At 54.7% G+C, this 16,567-nt stretch overlaps 6 protein-coding genes across 6 annotated transcripts; 4 read left to right on the top strand and 2 right to left on the bottom strand.

Annotated features, from left to right (window-relative positions):
• Positions 1–201: 201 nt before the first annotated feature.
• L226DRAFT_568370 (uncharacterized protein) lies at positions 202–2,774 on the top strand (the record flags this gene model as incomplete). Its single annotated transcript, XM_067684154.1, has 10 exons — positions 202–309; positions 469–666; positions 727–803; positions 855–944; positions 1,011–1,152; positions 1,206–1,294; positions 1,354–1,475; positions 1,525–2,264; positions 2,323–2,525; positions 2,594–2,774. The coding sequence occupies 10 exons, from the start codon at positions 202–204 to the stop codon at positions 2,772–2,774; spliced, it is 1,950 nt and encodes a 649-aa protein (XP_067539349.1).
• A 228-nt stretch (positions 2,775–3,002) lies between these two features.
• L226DRAFT_456877 (mitochondrial distribution and morphology protein family 31/32) lies at positions 3,003–5,129 on the bottom strand (the record flags this gene model as incomplete). Its single annotated transcript, XM_067675332.1, has 6 exons — positions 3,003–3,314; positions 3,378–3,869; positions 3,924–4,252; positions 4,309–4,710; positions 4,760–4,812; positions 4,939–5,129. 6 exons carry the CDS (start codon positions 5,127–5,129, stop codon positions 3,003–3,005), a joined length of 1,779 nt encoding a protein of 592 aa, XP_067539350.1.
• Positions 5,130–5,810: 681 nt separating this feature from the next.
• On the top strand, positions 5,811–7,409 carry L226DRAFT_543984 (S-adenosyl-L-methionine-dependent methyltransferase; the record flags this gene model as incomplete). The annotated part of the gene is made up of 10 exons (XM_067682234.1): positions 5,811–5,864; positions 5,917–6,099; positions 6,154–6,322; positions 6,370–6,500; positions 6,558–6,604; positions 6,659–6,683; positions 6,742–6,910; positions 6,963–6,991; positions 7,056–7,297; positions 7,370–7,409. The coding sequence occupies 10 exons, from the start codon at positions 5,811–5,813 to the stop codon at positions 7,407–7,409; spliced, it is 1,089 nt and encodes a 362-aa protein (XP_067539351.1).
• Positions 7,410–10,308: 2,899 nt separating this feature from the next.
• Positions 10,309–11,498, top strand: L226DRAFT_568373 (NAD(P)-binding protein; the record flags this gene model as incomplete). The annotated part of the gene is made up of 5 exons (XM_067684155.1): positions 10,309–10,375; positions 10,435–10,711; positions 10,771–10,928; positions 10,997–11,306; positions 11,378–11,498. 5 exons carry the CDS (start codon positions 10,309–10,311, stop codon positions 11,496–11,498), a joined length of 933 nt encoding a protein of 310 aa, XP_067539352.1.
• Positions 11,499–12,257: 759 nt separating this feature from the next.
• On the top strand, positions 12,258–13,340 carry L226DRAFT_568374 (uncharacterized protein; the record flags this gene model as incomplete). Its single annotated transcript, XM_067684156.1, has 7 exons — positions 12,258–12,278; positions 12,328–12,378; positions 12,445–12,639; positions 12,703–12,791; positions 12,848–12,952; positions 13,006–13,157; positions 13,216–13,340. The coding sequence occupies 7 exons, from the start codon at positions 12,258–12,260 to the stop codon at positions 13,338–13,340; spliced, it is 738 nt and encodes a 245-aa protein (XP_067539353.1).
• On the bottom strand, positions 13,301–16,307 carry L226DRAFT_558566 (uncharacterized protein). The gene is made up of 3 exons (XM_067683247.1): positions 15,919–16,307; positions 15,242–15,865; positions 13,301–15,187 (listed from the first exon to the last, which is right to left on the bottom strand). The coding sequence occupies exons 1-3, from the start codon at positions 16,090–16,092 to the stop codon at positions 13,490–13,492; spliced, it is 2,496 nt and encodes an 831-aa protein (XP_067539354.1). The 5' UTR covers positions 16,093–16,307; the 3' UTR covers positions 13,301–13,489.
• Positions 16,308–16,567: the final 260 nt, after the last annotated feature.

Raw genomic sequence — 16,567 nt, forward strand, 5'->3', positions numbered from 1 at the left:
CTGATTGTTACAATCGCATTGGGACAATGTTTCAGCTTCGACCCACGACGGTCCGACGCGTAGTTGGAAAGGCCTGATCCCAGTCCAGCGTAGATGGAAAAGTACGATGCGTAGCGCTCGTCGAGGATCCTTATAAGACTGTAGTTTAGGGCCCTGGCAACACCCCGGAGCTGACACGTCATCGCTCTTTCTCGCTGCAAAATGCCCCCGCGCAAGAAGGCAAAGAACGCTGCTGCCAGGGCTGGCATGGCGGCCCCCGTCCTTGCGGAGTTCCAGCAGACTCAGCAGGGTGCGATTCACAATTCCCCGGTACATCGCAACTTGCGTATTATACGTGGAGATTCGGATGCTCCAAGGTTTCCGTGGGATGTATTGCATGAGGTACGCACTTCTTATTCTCTATTGTCGCGGGGCTATGTTGTCAGATACGGTGGATGACGGATGCTAACACTGGCAATGGTCCGACAGATGTTTAAAGTTATGCACCCACGCGAACTACTCATCCTTGCCCGTACTTCAGAAGACTATCGGGAATTCCTCATGAGCCGCGCCTCTGTACGGATCTGGGAGTCGGCGAGACAGCAAGTCACGCCTGCCCTGCCCGATTGTCCCCCATTCCTTAGCGAACCCGAGTACGCGAATCTCGTCTTCTTCTCGCATTGCCATGTAAGCTGGGATGCTGCTCCAGCCTATCCTCTCTTCCGATGACGTGACCGCGACTTGCAGAACTGTACTAGGCCTAACGTGAAGAATGTTATCTGGGAGTTCCTCGTCCGTTACTGTCAGAAGTGCAAAGAAGACATGTAAGTCGTTGGCGTCGAGTCCACTGCGAATGATCTTCAGCTCTGCCACAGGTTGCAGGGCCACTCGGAGACACATTTTGCCATTGAAGTGAAAGGTACTGGAATTAAGGACCTGTTCAATGTGATCCACATCAGCCTCAGGTAGTAAACCTCCCTTCAAGGCGACTTGTATCCCCTCTGAATTCCGTTTTTCACTGTTTCCTATAGCCGTGGAGCTTTTCCACAGCCTGTTTATCACTCCCCGGAGGTGGAAGAGTTTAAAGCGGAGTACCATTCAGGTACACGAAATGACGCGGACAAGAGCCTTCTCGTCAAGCAAAAGGTCGAAGAGGTGAAGTTGATAAACCAGGTATGCTCGCTCCATCACCTCTCCAAAATATATTACTCATTATGCGTTGACAGTTTGCTGACGCTATGAGAGAGTGGGAGCGGATTTGCAAGCAGCAGAGGCTCTATGAGCTCCAAGCGACGAAAGAGACTCGACTTCAAAGGTGCGTCACTGTTCGTCTCAGAGCAGGATGCAGATATTGAACGTATGAACCTTTATTAGTGTGATTCAGCGACTGCGTCTCGCAGGGTGGGGACAAGAGTTCGATACCATGACGGATACGGAACTAGACGACCTCAAGCACCTGAAGCCCGTCAGCCAAGCACGCCCACTGACCGATCGTGGTATGTAGACTCATTCATATAAAGCGTTCGCTATTGAACTCTCGCGCAGGATGGAAGTCCATTCAGGAAGAAGTTTCAACGTTCATGGAGAAGATCCGTGCTGTCCACTTGGAACGTGACCGAGCACAGTCCTGCTCGTCTATCGGCTCATGCTCCTCTTCGATGTGTTCGCAGAATGGGACCAGAGTATATTGGGCCGCCGAGGACCGAGCTCAGACTGTCAAGCTACCTTCGCTGCTCGCACTCGCCCCTGTCTTCCGGAAGCTAGTCGAGGTTGCCTCGGAGGTCAAGGTCACCAAAGAAACTTTCGAGCACCACTGGGACGATATCGCTCGACTTCGGGAACGGTGGTACCAGGAACGCGAGATCGAACTCGCTGGTATGGTCTCAAAGGCCATTGCGTCCGTGCCCGATGGCGTGTCCCCGCTCTCCCTGGCGGTCGCTACCTTCGACTGCAAGATTTGTAACCGCAAAGGCATGCGATGGCATACTATCCTCGCGCATGGCTGCGCACGGTCACCCACCCCCTGCGAGTCTGACAACACCGCCGATGATAAGTATAGGGGGCTCCTCCTGAAAGCCTGTAAGGACGCAGCCGCGCCCGGCATATGGACGAACGTCTTTGTTTTCAACCCCCTCCACGGCAGGGCTCGTGCTGTGATGTCGGCGTGCATGAAGGACCCTGACACAGCGACCTACGCGGAGATGGAGAACTGCGGCGTCCGATTGAGGTGCAAGACCTGTACGTCAGGGAGGCTTGTATGCGACGCGTATGACTGGAAGGCAGCGGTGCGTCCATCTAGGCCTCGAACAGCTCCCATATACTCACAGTGCGGGCTGTTCATAGACGCAGCATGTGTGCCTCGTACCCAACGATCATTTCGCGTTCGAGCGCCTCGACGCCTCCCACACGCGCAAAGTGCTGAGCCATGAGTCCGCCTGGCAGCTCCATTGTCTCCGGCTGCACCTTCGATCCCCACAAGGTCTCATCGGCTGTACGCATTGCCCCGCTTCCCTGAAAATGGCACAGATCGTCACCCACTGCAAGAAGTATGTCCTTCGCATATCCCGACTTGGGGAGTATCAGTGTCTTGGCTGACGTCCGCCCATTTGCAAAGCGCACACCAGATCACGTCTTTCCGACTCATGGTGGACTGCTACGTGCACCTGGACAACCATTACAGCTTCGCACCGATTCGCATATATGCGCCCGGACAGGAGATGGATGCCGTCATTTCCGACGACCTGCTTGGGGGTCGGGCTTTCGTATCCCATTCGTTCTTCGCGGGGTCACAATAGTCTGTCATAGATCTTATCGAGGCACAGAGCTGGTTTGAATTTCGGTTTCGATTATAGAGACAGCCCTCCGTTAGAGTTTCCATCATGGTTCGCAAGGAGTGGATTGTCATAAGGTCGTTACATTAGTACTAAATGGCGCTGCATACTGGTCACTAAGCAATTGTTCCACTATGTGCCGTATGTATGTAAGTGTACTTTTCCCCTACCAAAGCCTCGTTGGCACGCAGACTACTTCAAGTTATGCTGGTGGTGTACATCAGAAGCCTGAGGGTGTGGGTCGTGCGACAGCGACGGGGGCCGCCCCAGGTACGGCACCTGGAACAGAACAGACTCGGAGCCGTTCTCGATGATATCGCGCAGGTGCACGGTCATCGGGTCCATGAGCATCCGCAGCGTTGACATGAGCGCACTGGCTGTCATCTGGAGGCTCCATGCCCCGACCGCCTTGACGCGCCTGTGGAAGTTCGCCTGGGTGACGTGGTACGCCATCGCTTCGTACACCTTCATGGATATAGCGTCGATGAGACCTGTCTCCCACATCTGCACCAGCAACGTACGACGTCAGCAGGGCATCAAGGTGACACAAGCAGAATCACCACGTACCGTCCACGCCCCGTCAAAGTCCTCGAGGTCTTTCACGACTCGGCAACGGATGGGGACCAGGGTGCGATTGGCGTTCATGAATGCCACGATAGGCCGGATGAGCGCGTTGTTCACATAGCTCAAGTCGTTTGTGAACAGAGGCACGGCCGCCTTGAGGTCGCGGAAGCGCAAGTCAATGTCCACGATAACGCGAGAGGTATCATCTGTGCCCTCAGCCGCCTGGTCGTCCTGATCTGACGGTGCACTCAGCGGCGGCTTCGCAAGCTCGCGCTGTCCAGGGATACGGTCGTTGATTGGGCCTGCGACAGAGGTCAGGGCGTCTGCCAGCTCGTCCAGAATTGCGCTGAACGGGAGTTCGTCGGAGGGGTCACGCGGAAACTTGATGTCGAGGACGGCGTCGACTTTGCCGGAGGTGATCCACGAGAAGGGACCGTCCTGTGTGGTCATGCTCTGCAGATGGTCGACATTTAGGCCATCCATTCGGAATCGCGACTACGAAAGCGGAGTCAATTCGTGTCGAGGGGCCGACAACAGGAGCATGCTCACCATGCGGCTCCACTTCCCATCCTTGAGGTCCTGATCTGTAGTTCGACCAATGCTCTGCGGACGATGGAGGCTGAACAGGCAGTTATCGAACTGCCCGACGACGTTCTCCGCGCGCAGGAAGTCGTAGAACGCGAACTGCTTCCTGAAGGTGCGTATATCCGCACGGAAAATGGAAGCAGTGTATGGGCGGAAGTTCCCGGGCTGGTACACGGTGACAAGTACGTCCTCGAGCTGGAGAGACTCGAGCTCAAAGTCGCCTGGTTGCGCCTTGTGTCTGAAAGTCGCCGGGTCGAGCGGGTGGTCCGGGTCCCAGGTGACCGTGCGTCGATCTGCAGCGTGACGTCATGAGTAGGTTCTACAGGGCAGGACGAACGACCAGGCATACCGAGCACGCCGCGCACGCCTTTGATGACTGCGTCTTCTACCAGTCCTTTGCCATCGAACCACCTGGCGAAGGAGAGTGTCACGTCGATGGAATCTACAGTCAGGTCGAACATGGAATAGTTCAGGTCTTCGCTGGGGTCGATTTCCTGGTGACCGTCCTCCTCCTCTTCGATCCTTCCGTGGTACGAAGGATGATTGCTCAAGTCGTACCCTGCCGCAACCGAGTGGTCATCGGATGTAGGGACCGTCTTTGGCCGATAATACCCTTCCGGTCGGCGTGTTATGAACACATTCTTGAAGGAGATGCGTGAGTCCCGCCACTTCGGTACGATAGCGGACTCAAAAATGATGGTAATCCCTGTCTCCGCCGTGAGGTAATCGCTGAGGGCGCGGGCGATGTATTCTGTGGCAAGGGAGTGAGACTGGCTTCTGACCAGATGAATATGACATACCTTGCAAGCGCAAGCTGTTCGCCGTAGCAAAGACGACAGAGAAGAACGTCGTACTAATCCAGAGTTAGCAACTGTGATATTACTGGGCACGAGGAGAAAACATGGCGAAGGGGTACGTCATGCGAGACCACAGCCGCTACCCCTGGCCATTCACAGAACGAGATAGAAAGACAACTCACGTCCCGACGAAAAGCCATAGCGTCTGGCTCATGAGAAACCATGTGAAGAACGCCGACATCTCATCCGCATTGTACCTCCTGAACGAGCGGATAGTGAGCCAGCGGAAGCGTACGCGCAGTCGTTGCCAGAAGCCGTCCGCGGCCCTGAGGAAGTCGTCGCGAGTAGGTCGCTGGAGGTTGGGGAGCGACATGGCAAGCCTCCTGAAGAAGCGGGGGTAGTTCTCCAGCCCGACGGGGCTCTCCCTATGAGGCGGAGGCTCCTCGTCCTTGGCTGGAAGTTTGTCACCAACATTGGGTTGCCGTGTAGACTGGCCGTGCCCTTCTTGACGGAGATAACGACCAGCAGAGAAGGGCCGGATGGTGACACGAGTCCTGAGGGTATACGAATGAAGCAATGGAGAACGTAAAGTCGTGGAGCTCGAGGCCGACAACGAAATGAGGGGCTGCTGTCGGAAGAAGGTGCGAATGGTGGTATAGCGGTCGAGGGCTGCCCCGCGAGTGGTATGCTGCAGCAACAGTCGCTTCATCGTGGCAGATGGCGAGGAGGCTAGGAGTCACGGTGACCAAGACATGGGATGGAAGAAGGACGGCGAGAAGAGAGACCGCTGCTCACACGAGCAGGATGCGTTCCAAGTTACGCGGACAAGTCTGCCTGGAAAATCCCTCGACAAATTCAATTTCCTGGAAAGGAGACGGCGCACGTGACCCCGATCGCGCGCGACGCGTCTGGGACGTCGCCCAGCGCAGCGGACGCGTCCATGTCACCAATGGGAACCCATCATCCTAGTTTGACGACGGCGACGATGCTCCCAACGACGTCGCCGATGCCCCCCCGCAGTGTTCCCCACGACCCATCTTCTCCCTCGACCACCATGCCATCGCTCACAGATCGTGTCCTCGAAGTTGGCTATGAGCTCCTAGACAAGGTATGTCTCAAGCACTCACGGCGTGCATACAATGTCTCACTGAACTCTTCAGGGACTGGTTCCCGACTTTATCATCAGACCAACCATACGCGCACTGTGTCGACAGAGGTTACGAGAGATAGATGCTGGGTCGTTCGAAGCAAATTACAAGGCTAAGATGGAATGGATTGAGGGCGTCCGCGCGAGGACCAAAATCGCAGACCTCACTGAGAAGGCGAACGAGCAGCACTATGAGGTACGTGCATATTCCAGTGTGTGTGAAATCCCATGCAGATTGCGTGTTTGCCAGGTGTCTACAGCATTCATGCTCTCGACCTTGGGTCCCTGCGCGAAGTACTCGTGCTGTCTATACCCGACCGGCAAGGAGACGCTTGAGCAGGCAGAAGTCCTCATGATGGAGAGCTACTGCGAGAAAGCGCAGCTGAAGGATGGGCTCGAGATCCTCGATCTTGGTTGCGGTGTGTATTCCGACTTTCCCGAGTTTCGTCTGCTCATATCGCACCAGGATGGGGTAGCCTGTCGCTGTATCTTGCCCAGAAATATCCGAAGTCTAAAATTGTTGGACTATCAAACTCGTCTACCCAGAAACTGCATATAGACAGCACTGCGAAGACGCGCGGCTTGACAAACCTCGAGGTAAGTTTCGCTAACCACAGAATAGTGGCGCAATGCCGAGTTATAACGCCATGATAGATCATTACTGCCGACGTGAACACGTTCGACTTCGAGGGCTCACGTTAGTACGTGTGTTTAGTTCAACTGGTAGACCTTCAACTTATTTGGGAACAAATAAGCTTCGACAGGATTCTCTCCATTGAGGCAAGTCCCGATGATGCCCCATGTATGCGCCTGCGTCTGACCAGTTTGGCACATGCAGATGTTCGAACATATGAAGAACTACAAGTTGCTGATGGCCAAGGTTGCGTCCTGGCTCCGCCCGAACAGTGCCGAGGAGTCTCTGTTCTTCGTGCATATCTTCTGTCACAAGACTACGCCTTACCACTTTGAAGAGGGCGACGGGTGGATGTCCAAGCAGTTCTTCTCTGGTAAGCTCACGATAAATCGATCGCATACATGCACTTATCCATGCTGTCTCAGGCGGTACGATGCCGTCTCACGATCTCCTGGTTAGCAAACTATCCTGTGGTCAACCAGCGCTGTCATGTGTGTTCTGACCCCACACCCTCGCAGCTCTACTTCCAAGACGACCTCACGCACGTGCGGAGCTGGTATATTAGCGGCAAGCACTACTCGCGCACTTGCGAAGACTGGCTCAAGATCCAGGACGCGAACGCCAAGCTCGGTCTAGCGGACCTTGAGAAGGACGCCGTTGCAAAGGGACTTGACCCGGAGGAGGGCAGGAAGGCGTTCTATAGGTTCCGCGTGTTCTACATGGCATGTTCGGAGCTGTTTGCGATGCATGGGGGACAAGAGTGAGTGCTTTCGTATCTGTCTCCCGTGGCCGCCAATGTGGACGTGAAGCGCTGACTTGCGTCGCGTGGCAGATGGGGTGTGGGTCACTACTTGTTCAAGCGGAAAATGTAGTCTCGAAACCAGACGTGCTGGTCCGGGGCTCGAAATGTGACGCATCATACTGAATGGTTCGGGGTAGTGTTGTCGCGAAGTGAAGTCAAGGCGCCTTCACGGCGTCGGAGTTTGCACCTTGAGGCACTTCACGGCGCCACAAGGTGGCCTCGAAGTGCCTCGTGGCACCGTGAAGTTCGTCCGGAGTACCGGTCCGGAGCCCGATAGTGGCAGGCAGGTCGCACCAGCCCGAGGGCATGAATCATGACACGGGAGTGGATGGTATGCAGTAGGACTAGTAGGATACAGAGTATGATATACAATTTCTACACTAAGGCTTGTCATATCTTGAATATTATAGTGCAGCATTCACATTCACTGGACTGCTCCTATAGCGTCTGGTAGCGTGGCCAGAAGGTGCGGCTTGGTTTTGAAGGGTGTGTTAAAGAATTAAAGGATAAATGGAATCAGTTCATTTGGGAAGATTGCGGGATTGGTCCTAGGGTCAGAGAGACGTTGTCAATAAGCTGACGAGTAATGTTCACCAATCTGTACATACTCACTGTGTGCGGGAACCCGGAAGAGCTGCGTGTCGGGAACTCCACAGCCCCTGCAAGAATATAATGCTTAAGAAATTGAGCATTAAACACACACCAGCAGCCCAATGAATTCCTTATAACTCACCCGTAATCACGACAGCTCTCCAAATGCAGAATTGCGGCCGCCAGGAGACAATTAACGCTTCGGTCTGAGGTTCATGTAATTTTCTGGAGATTAACTACTGTACAATCTTATGCTAGTGAGGATTATAGAGACAATAAAACAGGGTGCCGAGCAGGAGAGCAACAGGCAGAAGGAGCGGAATACGGTCAAGAGAGGGCGCGGAGGTGCATCAGATACCGTGTCGCGTCAATCACATGATCTGTTTAACGCTGGCGCTCTCGCAGCCGAGTTTGGGTACTATCGCTACCCTAGAAGCTGATAAAGCGCCCGTCAACCCCGGAAGCTGATAATGTGCCTCTGGGCTTTGTGTATGCTCACCATCTGACTTGTAATATATTCAATAACGTACTTAGGCATCTGCTCTATGCACCTGAAAAAAGAGCGACGTAAATCGTGATGATACAACCGAATAAACCGGGCGGGAATACGACAAGTCTGAGCTGCTGCCTACTGTTCTTAGCATATCTTGCCGGTTTTTGTTCCGACAACGTTATCGCTTTGTAGCAGGACGCAATGTGTTCTGCTGAACACTGTCCTGATTTTTCCGAGACTCCGGAGGTCGTACGAAGTGTGGTTGTACGAGAGCGTGACATTGGCAGGTCAAACCGTGACTATATTTACGCTCCGCTGTTTCTCCGCCTTGAGTCCGCCGCTTCGGGTGCCACGGTTTGATGGCGGAGATAAACTTGGGATGGTCGGCATGTGTGACCCCGGCGTGACCCGAGCTCGGAAACACTATCAGCTTCTGGGGTCAACCAGTCGGGCTCGTATTCCTTCCTCAAATCCTCCCCGTTTTCCTTGAAACTTCACAGTATAGTACCATTCAACGGTGAGTACCGACATACCACATAGCGCCCAGATCGGGTGAGAGACGGAGGAACGCGCGCGCAAACATTTAGGTACTAACAGCTTCTGGGGTAGCGATAGTAGTCGCACTTCAAGGCACCTCAAGGCGGCCTTGAGACACCGTGAAGCCACCGTGAAGCCATCGGCTAAATTTTTGGTCACTTCACGGCACACTTTGCTTCACGGTACTTAGACTTCACGGCAACACTAGTTCGGGGTCTTCGGCCAGCACATGCGACTACTATCCGCACGCCGATAATCGGCCGCACATTGCTACAATCGGGATATACACGCAAGGACGGCGGCAGGCCGTATTGGCCACCATGGCTGATGTCAACTCGCAGGATGCCTTCATGCCTTCGTCTATCTAGTTCCGTCTTGTTTCGACACCCTGTCATCTGGACCTTGGCACGTAGTACAGCGAAGTGCACCTCAAGTTACACAAGCTGATGCTTGTGCGTACACATGCATGTCCTCGGCCAAGTCCAGATGTCCGTAATATGGTACTCTCTCCGATACTCCATCTAGACAAAGTCTGCGTCGCCTCGATAACATCTCACCCCTGCAGCTGCAGCACTTTTAATCTCCTCGGACACTCGTCATACATCGCTAATCTCCAGGGTGAGTACAAGCCGTCATATCCAAACAGATGCCGACTCATCTCCCCTCATGTATTTTTGGTCGCGAGGGCTCGCATGCTAACCATGGCCGAACCATCCCCGAGCCAGGCAGTGATTAATCAGAGAAGAATACAAGAAAACGGCTACCTGACTACTGTGAAGCAAGTCGCCGCCGTCAATCTATATGCCCGTCATTGCAGAACCGGTTTCTATGCCCCCTCGGAAATATGCATACCATGCAGACTCAGATGAGGATCCATTGTGAGTGCTCGGTGCAAGGGAGCTGCGCATGGTTCTGACTATCTCTCGATGCCACGCTGAAGAAGCCAGAGTTCATGCAGAGCCCAATGCCCTCGAAGATCGGAGCGTCCCGAAGATCGGAGCGTCCCGAAGATCGGCGTATGACTACACTTGATGTGGGGACGAGTGGTGCGGTCCCGGATACTTAGCGCATCTCCTAGGCTTCGTCATTGAGGTGGACGCCAGCTTAGATTGCTCTGTCAGCAGAACGAGCGTACCAGTCCGACGACTATGTTTGGCAGTCACATTGCGCGAGACGGGCAGTCGCGGCTAGGAAGAACTTGCACTCGATGAAGTGCATACACTCGATGGACGCACGACGAGGTATTAAAGCAGGTCCGTCGCATGGTTTCCATGTCCGTGTCCATCCTCTCTTAAAAGCACCACTGCTACGAAGTCACAAAACTCACAGAACGGTTGCACTGCTTGCTATGTCTTTCCCTAGTTCTAAACAGGTTACGGGAACCGCCGCCATCTTGGGCGGTACCGGCGATCTAGGTAAGTATCCCTTCGCCTCTCGAGGTGCGGGGCATTGACTAATTTCTACCCTACTGTAGGTATGCATATCAGCCGCATCTTCCTTACCGAATATCGCGAGCACTTCCCCACCGTCCGCATCACCATCCGCGAGCCTAGCATCCCAAAAGCACAAGAACTCGCAAAGCTCGGCGCAGAGCTATACAAGACGAGCGACTCCTTTGATGAGGTGCTTTCCGGAGTTGACGTGGTCGTCAACGCCCTCCCCACGTCCATTCCGGAGGAGGCAAAGAAGCAGCTCTTAGCCGCCATTGCGCGTGCCAACCCGGAGGTCTACTTCCTGAGCGAATTCGGGGCGTACGTACTTCAGTGCGTCGCTTCGTTACACCGCCCGGTACTCAACGAGTATCATACAGCGACTGGCGTTTGAACGAGTTTGACGGTTACGAGCACAGCGAGTGGAGAAGGAAGCGCGTCATCCTCGCTAACACAGAGGCTGCGCTGCAGGGAACGCAGACGAAGCGCATTCTCCTCTTCAACGGCAATTTCGCCGGTTGGTTCTTCATTCCTGCCCGTACGCTGTCCTTTAACTGCCATTGCATACGAAGTAAGCTGCTCATATACTACGTTACACAACACAAGTGGGCATAGATATCGAGAAGAACATTTACTCTCCTCTCGGCCCAGGCAGCCTCCGTATCGCGGTCACCGCGGAGGACGACATTGCACGCTCTATCGCTCGGCTCGCCATCCTGTCGCTTGACCCCACGACCGCATCCACCGTCCCGACCTACGTCCGCATTACGGGCCAGAACGTGAGCTATGAGGAAATCCGCGATACCGTCGCACGCGTCAAGGGAGTGCCCAAGGGCGAGATCAAGACTTACGACCTAGACGAGTACAAGAAGAACTTACAGGCGAAACCGAGCACCTTCATTATGGACTATGTTCGGTGAGTCTTGTGGATCAAGATAGTGGTCGTAGAGGTGATTGTACTGACTGCCGATGCCATTGTCTCTGCAGGGTACTTACTGGCGAGCGCAAGGTAGACTGGACCGATGACAACGCAAACGAGCTTGTCAATCCCGGACAGAGTTTATGGAGATGGAAGACGGTCGAGGATTTCTTACGCAACTCTCAGTGAACGCCGGTTGGACGAGATGCTTCATATATGTGCTACCAGGTCGACGCAATGGATGTGTGCAATGTATGAACCATCAGAGGGAGAGGCGGCAAGTAACTGGAGCATTCAAGGTAACGCTCAAGACTCGGAGTCATGGTCGTGCGGCATCCCGTAAGTACTTGTGCCGTGACATCCGGTCATTGCCGGGGTGTTGTCCTGCAGAAAAGATCGTCGGTCTTTCGAGACACTGCAAATTACTACCAATTGTACCGCACTACTGCAAGGCTCGCCATTCAGAATTCAAGGTGAGGTGTAGTCGTCATGGAAGCGTTGTTGTCTAATCCGCTCGAACCAGAGAGTGCGCCACCTGCTCAACCTACAGGGAGTTCGGCACGGCCTCAGCAAGACGTGTTTTGCAAGGGCCTCATCTGCTAACAGCATCCTGTATGTACCACATCCGGTGCCTGCACACCGCCGCTTGAATTCCAGACGGCGTGCTTTTCACGCCACTAAGCTGCACCGCTCTTGAATCATCGGTCCTTGTACAGATGGCTATGCCCTAGTCCACACTCCTGTTCGGTGCGGCACAACGCCACAGTATGCCAGGACAAGCAACAGCGCCCACTGACCCAAAGGTTAGCCAACAACGGACAAAATTCCATATTATGCCGTCTCCTCTGGCCTGTCCGAGTCGTGCTCTTCTCTCCCCGCTCTCCTTGTATCGCTACTAGGGTATCACTCCAGCAGTCCCTCTTCGTCTCCAATCATTACACCACGACCATGGCTCGGACCCGTCGCAAGGTCAGTAATCGAGCCAATGATTGCCACTGATGTACTGACTGTGGCGAAGAACAAAACTGTGTCTAAGCTCCTCAAACTACCTGTCGAACTGCTATGCGAGGTGAGTATCAGCCTCAATTCCGTCTGTCCTTCGCGTGCTTGACCACATCGCTCGTCGGATTTCCAGACCGCCGAACACCTGAAGCCCAAGGACCTCTTGATGCTTGCACGCACCTGCAAGACGCTTCGTCAATGTCTGATGGAACGCAATTCAGCTGTCATATGGAGAACAGCGAGACGGAACGTCAAGGGTCTCCCCGAACCCCCATCATACCTCAGCGAACCGGCGTACGCGACGTTCATTTTCGAGAGGAGATGCTATGTGAGTAGCGCGTGATGATGTTCCCCGCCACAGCCGACTTATACTACCGCTTTCGTCCTGTAGGCATGCTATACAAGCCTCCATGCGCAAGATATCGATAGGACATTCTGGAGGTTTGCAGTACGTTACTGCTCGAAATGTAGAGACAAGATGTATATGTCCCGGTGTGTCTGCATACTGGTTCTCCTGACTGATGCGGTTGTACCAGGATCAAACCTCATTCTTGGGAAGCCGACATACTCACCGACAAAGTCCGCGATGAGCTTCAGTTCTTTGGTCAGCAACTGTTGACTACAGAAGAGGGTGAATGGAGGTACGCCACTGCCGCGTACTATTGGCCAACTCAGCCGCTAAACGTCGCATCAGCTGGACTAGGTCTGGGACGGGTACGACTACGGAGTTTCTGTACCATCAACCTGAGGTCGAGGAATTTGGGAAGACGTGGAAACGACTCCAGAAGCAAGATGAAGCCGCCAAAATGGAGTTCGCCCGAGGAAGAGCTGCAATAGTGCAGGAACGTATGAAGGTCTGCCTCCTGGTTACCGATGTCTCAGCATGAGTTCACACATTCTTCAGTATGGTTCAATACTGGAAAGGTTCGTCAAATCTCACGCGGCCAAAAGACAGAAAACGATGTCGCCGCGAAGGCCGCAAAGATCAAGGCGACGGGGATTATAGGTCTGTGCGCTGGTGGACTATGAACTTCCTGTCCCAAAGACCGGCCATTTCCGGTCTTCATGTATTCAAGCACGTTCCGAGTGTCCTTCCTGCCAGAGTATGCATCTATATACAAATATATGTAAAACAATGACCAAATAGGTCGCCACGCTCGAGCACCACATCGACACATTCAGCACACATCCACAAGCTCACCCAGCGCATCGCTCTTGCCTCCAAGCTGCTCGTACGCCTTGCGCACCTTATGCAACTCCTTGGTCACCGCCGTCAGATCCTCCATGAACCCAATGACGACGTCCGGCGAGAGCTCGTCAACGTCCATATCATCGTCCGTCGCATCCACAACGTCGCCCTCGCCGTTGCCCAGCATGCGCTCGATGCGCTTCCGCCGCTGGTCATGGTCCTCATATAGGTCATGCCAGACCCGCCAGCACGTGTGGTAATACTTGCGCAGCCCGGCGCTATCGGTGGGCAGCGGACGAGGCTTGAAGCGCGGCGTGTGAGTTGCCTTGAGCCGCTTCGCAGGAGGCTCTTCGGATGGAGAGTGCGCCCGCTGGCTTGTGCGGGAGCGTGATGGAACAACGCTGGGTTCGGACTCGTCCTCGGACGAAGTGTAGATAGGGGATTTCCGGCGGGGCTTGTTGCTGGATGAGCGCGCATGCTGCGAATCTTTCGAGCTCTTCACGCTAGACGACGAAGAGGAAGAAGGAAGCGGTCTGTCTGCAGCGGGAGGCTTGGGCGGCAGCGACGCCCGTGGAGGTGAAAAGGCAATGGACAGCGGAGAGGCCTCTTGCTTGACCTTCGTACGTGGAGGTCCCAGAGGGGAAGGTTCACGTACAACAGGCTTCTTGGGAAGAGACAGGTCCCGTCCACGCGACTTCTCAGCTGGACTGGGTTGTGGCTCCTCGAGTTTGCGTTTCTTCGAGCTGCTGGCGCTAAGCGGGACCTCTCGCTCGGAAAATTCGGAGTCGTTACCGTCCTGCGGAGGCTTCTTGCGCTTGAACGAGGGCAAAGGTGGCGGAAGGGGCGAAGCTGCGGCTGCCTTGACCGCCCGAAGTTTCTCCTCACGCTCACGCTCGCGTGCGCGTTCGCTCCCTCGTTCGTCTCGCCTGTCTTCGCGTCGATCGTCTGACCGGTGACTCGAAGTAGACTGCCCATCCTTGACCTTCCTGCGCATCGAAGAAGACGCAGACGCGCTAGCACTAGATCGAGAATCATTAGTCTGCGGAGGAGGGATCGGTGGTTGCGGCTTCGCAGAACCAGAAGGTGCCGGAGGCTCCCGCTTGCTCTCTCGTGCGTCTACAGGTCCCGATTTCTTCGGTATCGGAGGAAGTGGGGAGTTTGCACGAACGCTGCTGACGATCGGCGGAGTGGCGGAGTGCTTCGCCTTGTACCCTGAGCCAGGTTGGCGGCGTACCGGCGGCCTTGAGGCGGATGTAGGGGTCCCAGCTGCGCTGCTCTCGTCCAGATCTCGCGCCTTCCCCTTGTTGCTCTCGTCCTTGGCAGGTATCATGATGTCCGACACCTTTTTGCGAGTGCTCTCCGTAGTTTTGGACTTCTTCATCGTGTTCTTCGTCATGACCACTCCGTTCTTCTCCGCAGGCGCGCGCGCGCCAGATGTCGACTTGCTTGACAACCCAGACGCTGGTACATCGGAGGAACGGAAGCGGGCGCTGTCCCATAATGGGTCCGATGAGTGGATATGTAGGTCTTGGTAAGCTTTGCGAGCTTGTCGGGCGAGGTGGGTGCGCTCATCGTCGGTAAGGCTGGGCCATTCGTAAGGCTGCACCTCGCGCCACGACTCGAGCTTCAGCTGCCAACGTGGGGCTTCCGGTTCGCTGTTCCTGGGCACGGGGACACGGACCGCAATCTACTCCGAGCATATAGCAATGAACGAGGAATTGATAGTTGTAGGATAACTCACCGCCTGCAAAAGAGACATGATTTCGTTCTTCATGCGCTGTGTAGGGTCCTTCCCAGCGCACAAGGTGACGGCTTCGGCGGTGGTACGGGACTTGATGGCAAGACAATGGACAAGGCGTGCTCTAGTGTCATTCGAAGTGCCATTTGCGTTGGTAGGGAGTGGTGACATCTTGGATGAGGAGGCATGATCTGCACTGGAAGGAACCGACCGGCTGGACGAGGCCGTGGTATGTATGGATGTGTGAAGTGGGGACGCTCTGGACGAGGGATGGCTCGATGTCGGGAGAGTGGAAGTTCTCGAGGACGTGGCAGCCGTTCGGCGAACAGAAGCATCCTTCTTCTTGCCCTTCGAGCCAGGGTAGCTCAGGTCGGGTGGTTTGTCGAGGTACATGATCTTGCGCTCCGTACGCTGTTTCTCCGCCACCAGAGTGCGATCACGTACCGACTCCTGGACCCTATTGTCAAGCTCCCTCTCCACCATGAGCTTGTGCATAACATTGGCATGTAGCTTCAACGGTGCCACTTTTCCTTTTCCAATGTTCGGTAGACGGAGGTAGAGCTCGTGGTTCTGGGGGTTCTCGGCACTGGGTTTGACAGGAAAGAATGTTTCCCCAATGGTGAATCCCTTTGCGCGAATGAGCGATCTTGACCACGAGCAGTTGCATAGAGGACGCGTACCGGGGTCTCTCCGAACTGCACTTCAAGCTTCTTGGAATCGGCCAGCTGGTCCAAGGCGTCGAATGTCTCCGCAGACATGCGGACGATCATTGCATGCTTTGGCCGCAGATACATGTGATCTCCTTCAGGCGGAAGGCCAGTGAGAGGCAGCGTCGTGTTCGCCGGGAGAGGCATGTCGAAAAGGCTAATTCGAGGTGGTGGAGGTGCGACGCAGCAAACGAAGGGACACCGAGTGGCGTGGCTGACCACGGAGGAATGTGAGGGAGAGGAAGATGAATGTCAGACTCGCGCGTCGGGTTGGACAACGATGAGCGTGTCGTGAACAATAATACGGCGAACAATGGCAACAACAGGCCAAGGCACGCCGACAACGTCGACGACGGTGAACAAGAGCTGTGGCGGGTCGTGGCACAGCCGGAACTCATAGATCATATCATCTCACGTGGGAAGCCGGCCCATGCTCCAGCATCAAACCTTCGCGGGACTTTCCTTCATTAACATCTCCGCCCCAGGCACGAAGAGGACACAACAATTACTAGGACCACAGGGAACTCAAGATGGCCTTGAAGTGCGAGCACAGGGATCCGAGAGAACACAAGGTAAGAACCGAGTTGAGGTAATAACAGAAAAGCGCGCATAAGTATTATAC

The sequence above is a fragment of the Lentinus tigrinus genome, assembly GCF_003813185.1.
Source record: "Lentinus tigrinus ALCF2SS1-7 unplaced genomic scaffold L226scaffold_5, whole genome shotgun sequence".
NCBI lineage: Eukaryota > Fungi > Basidiomycota > Agaricomycetes > Polyporales > Polyporaceae > Lentinus > Lentinus tigrinus.

Excerpts from the sequence above, each read along its gene's own strand:
- L226DRAFT_558566 (XM_067683247.1), bottom strand. The coding sequence starts at position 16,092 with ATGCCTCTCCCGGCGAACACGACGCTGCCTCTCACTGGCCTTCCGCCT. Across the intron at positions 15,866-15,918 it reads TGCAGTTCGGAGAGACCCCG|GGATTCACCATTGGGGAAAC; the intron begins GTACGCGTCCTC and ends ATTCGCGCAAAG. Across the intron at positions 15,188-15,241 it reads TCATGTCTCTTTTGCAGGCG|ATTGCGGTCCGTGTCCCCGT; the intron begins GTGAGTTATCCT and ends TGCTCGGAGTAG.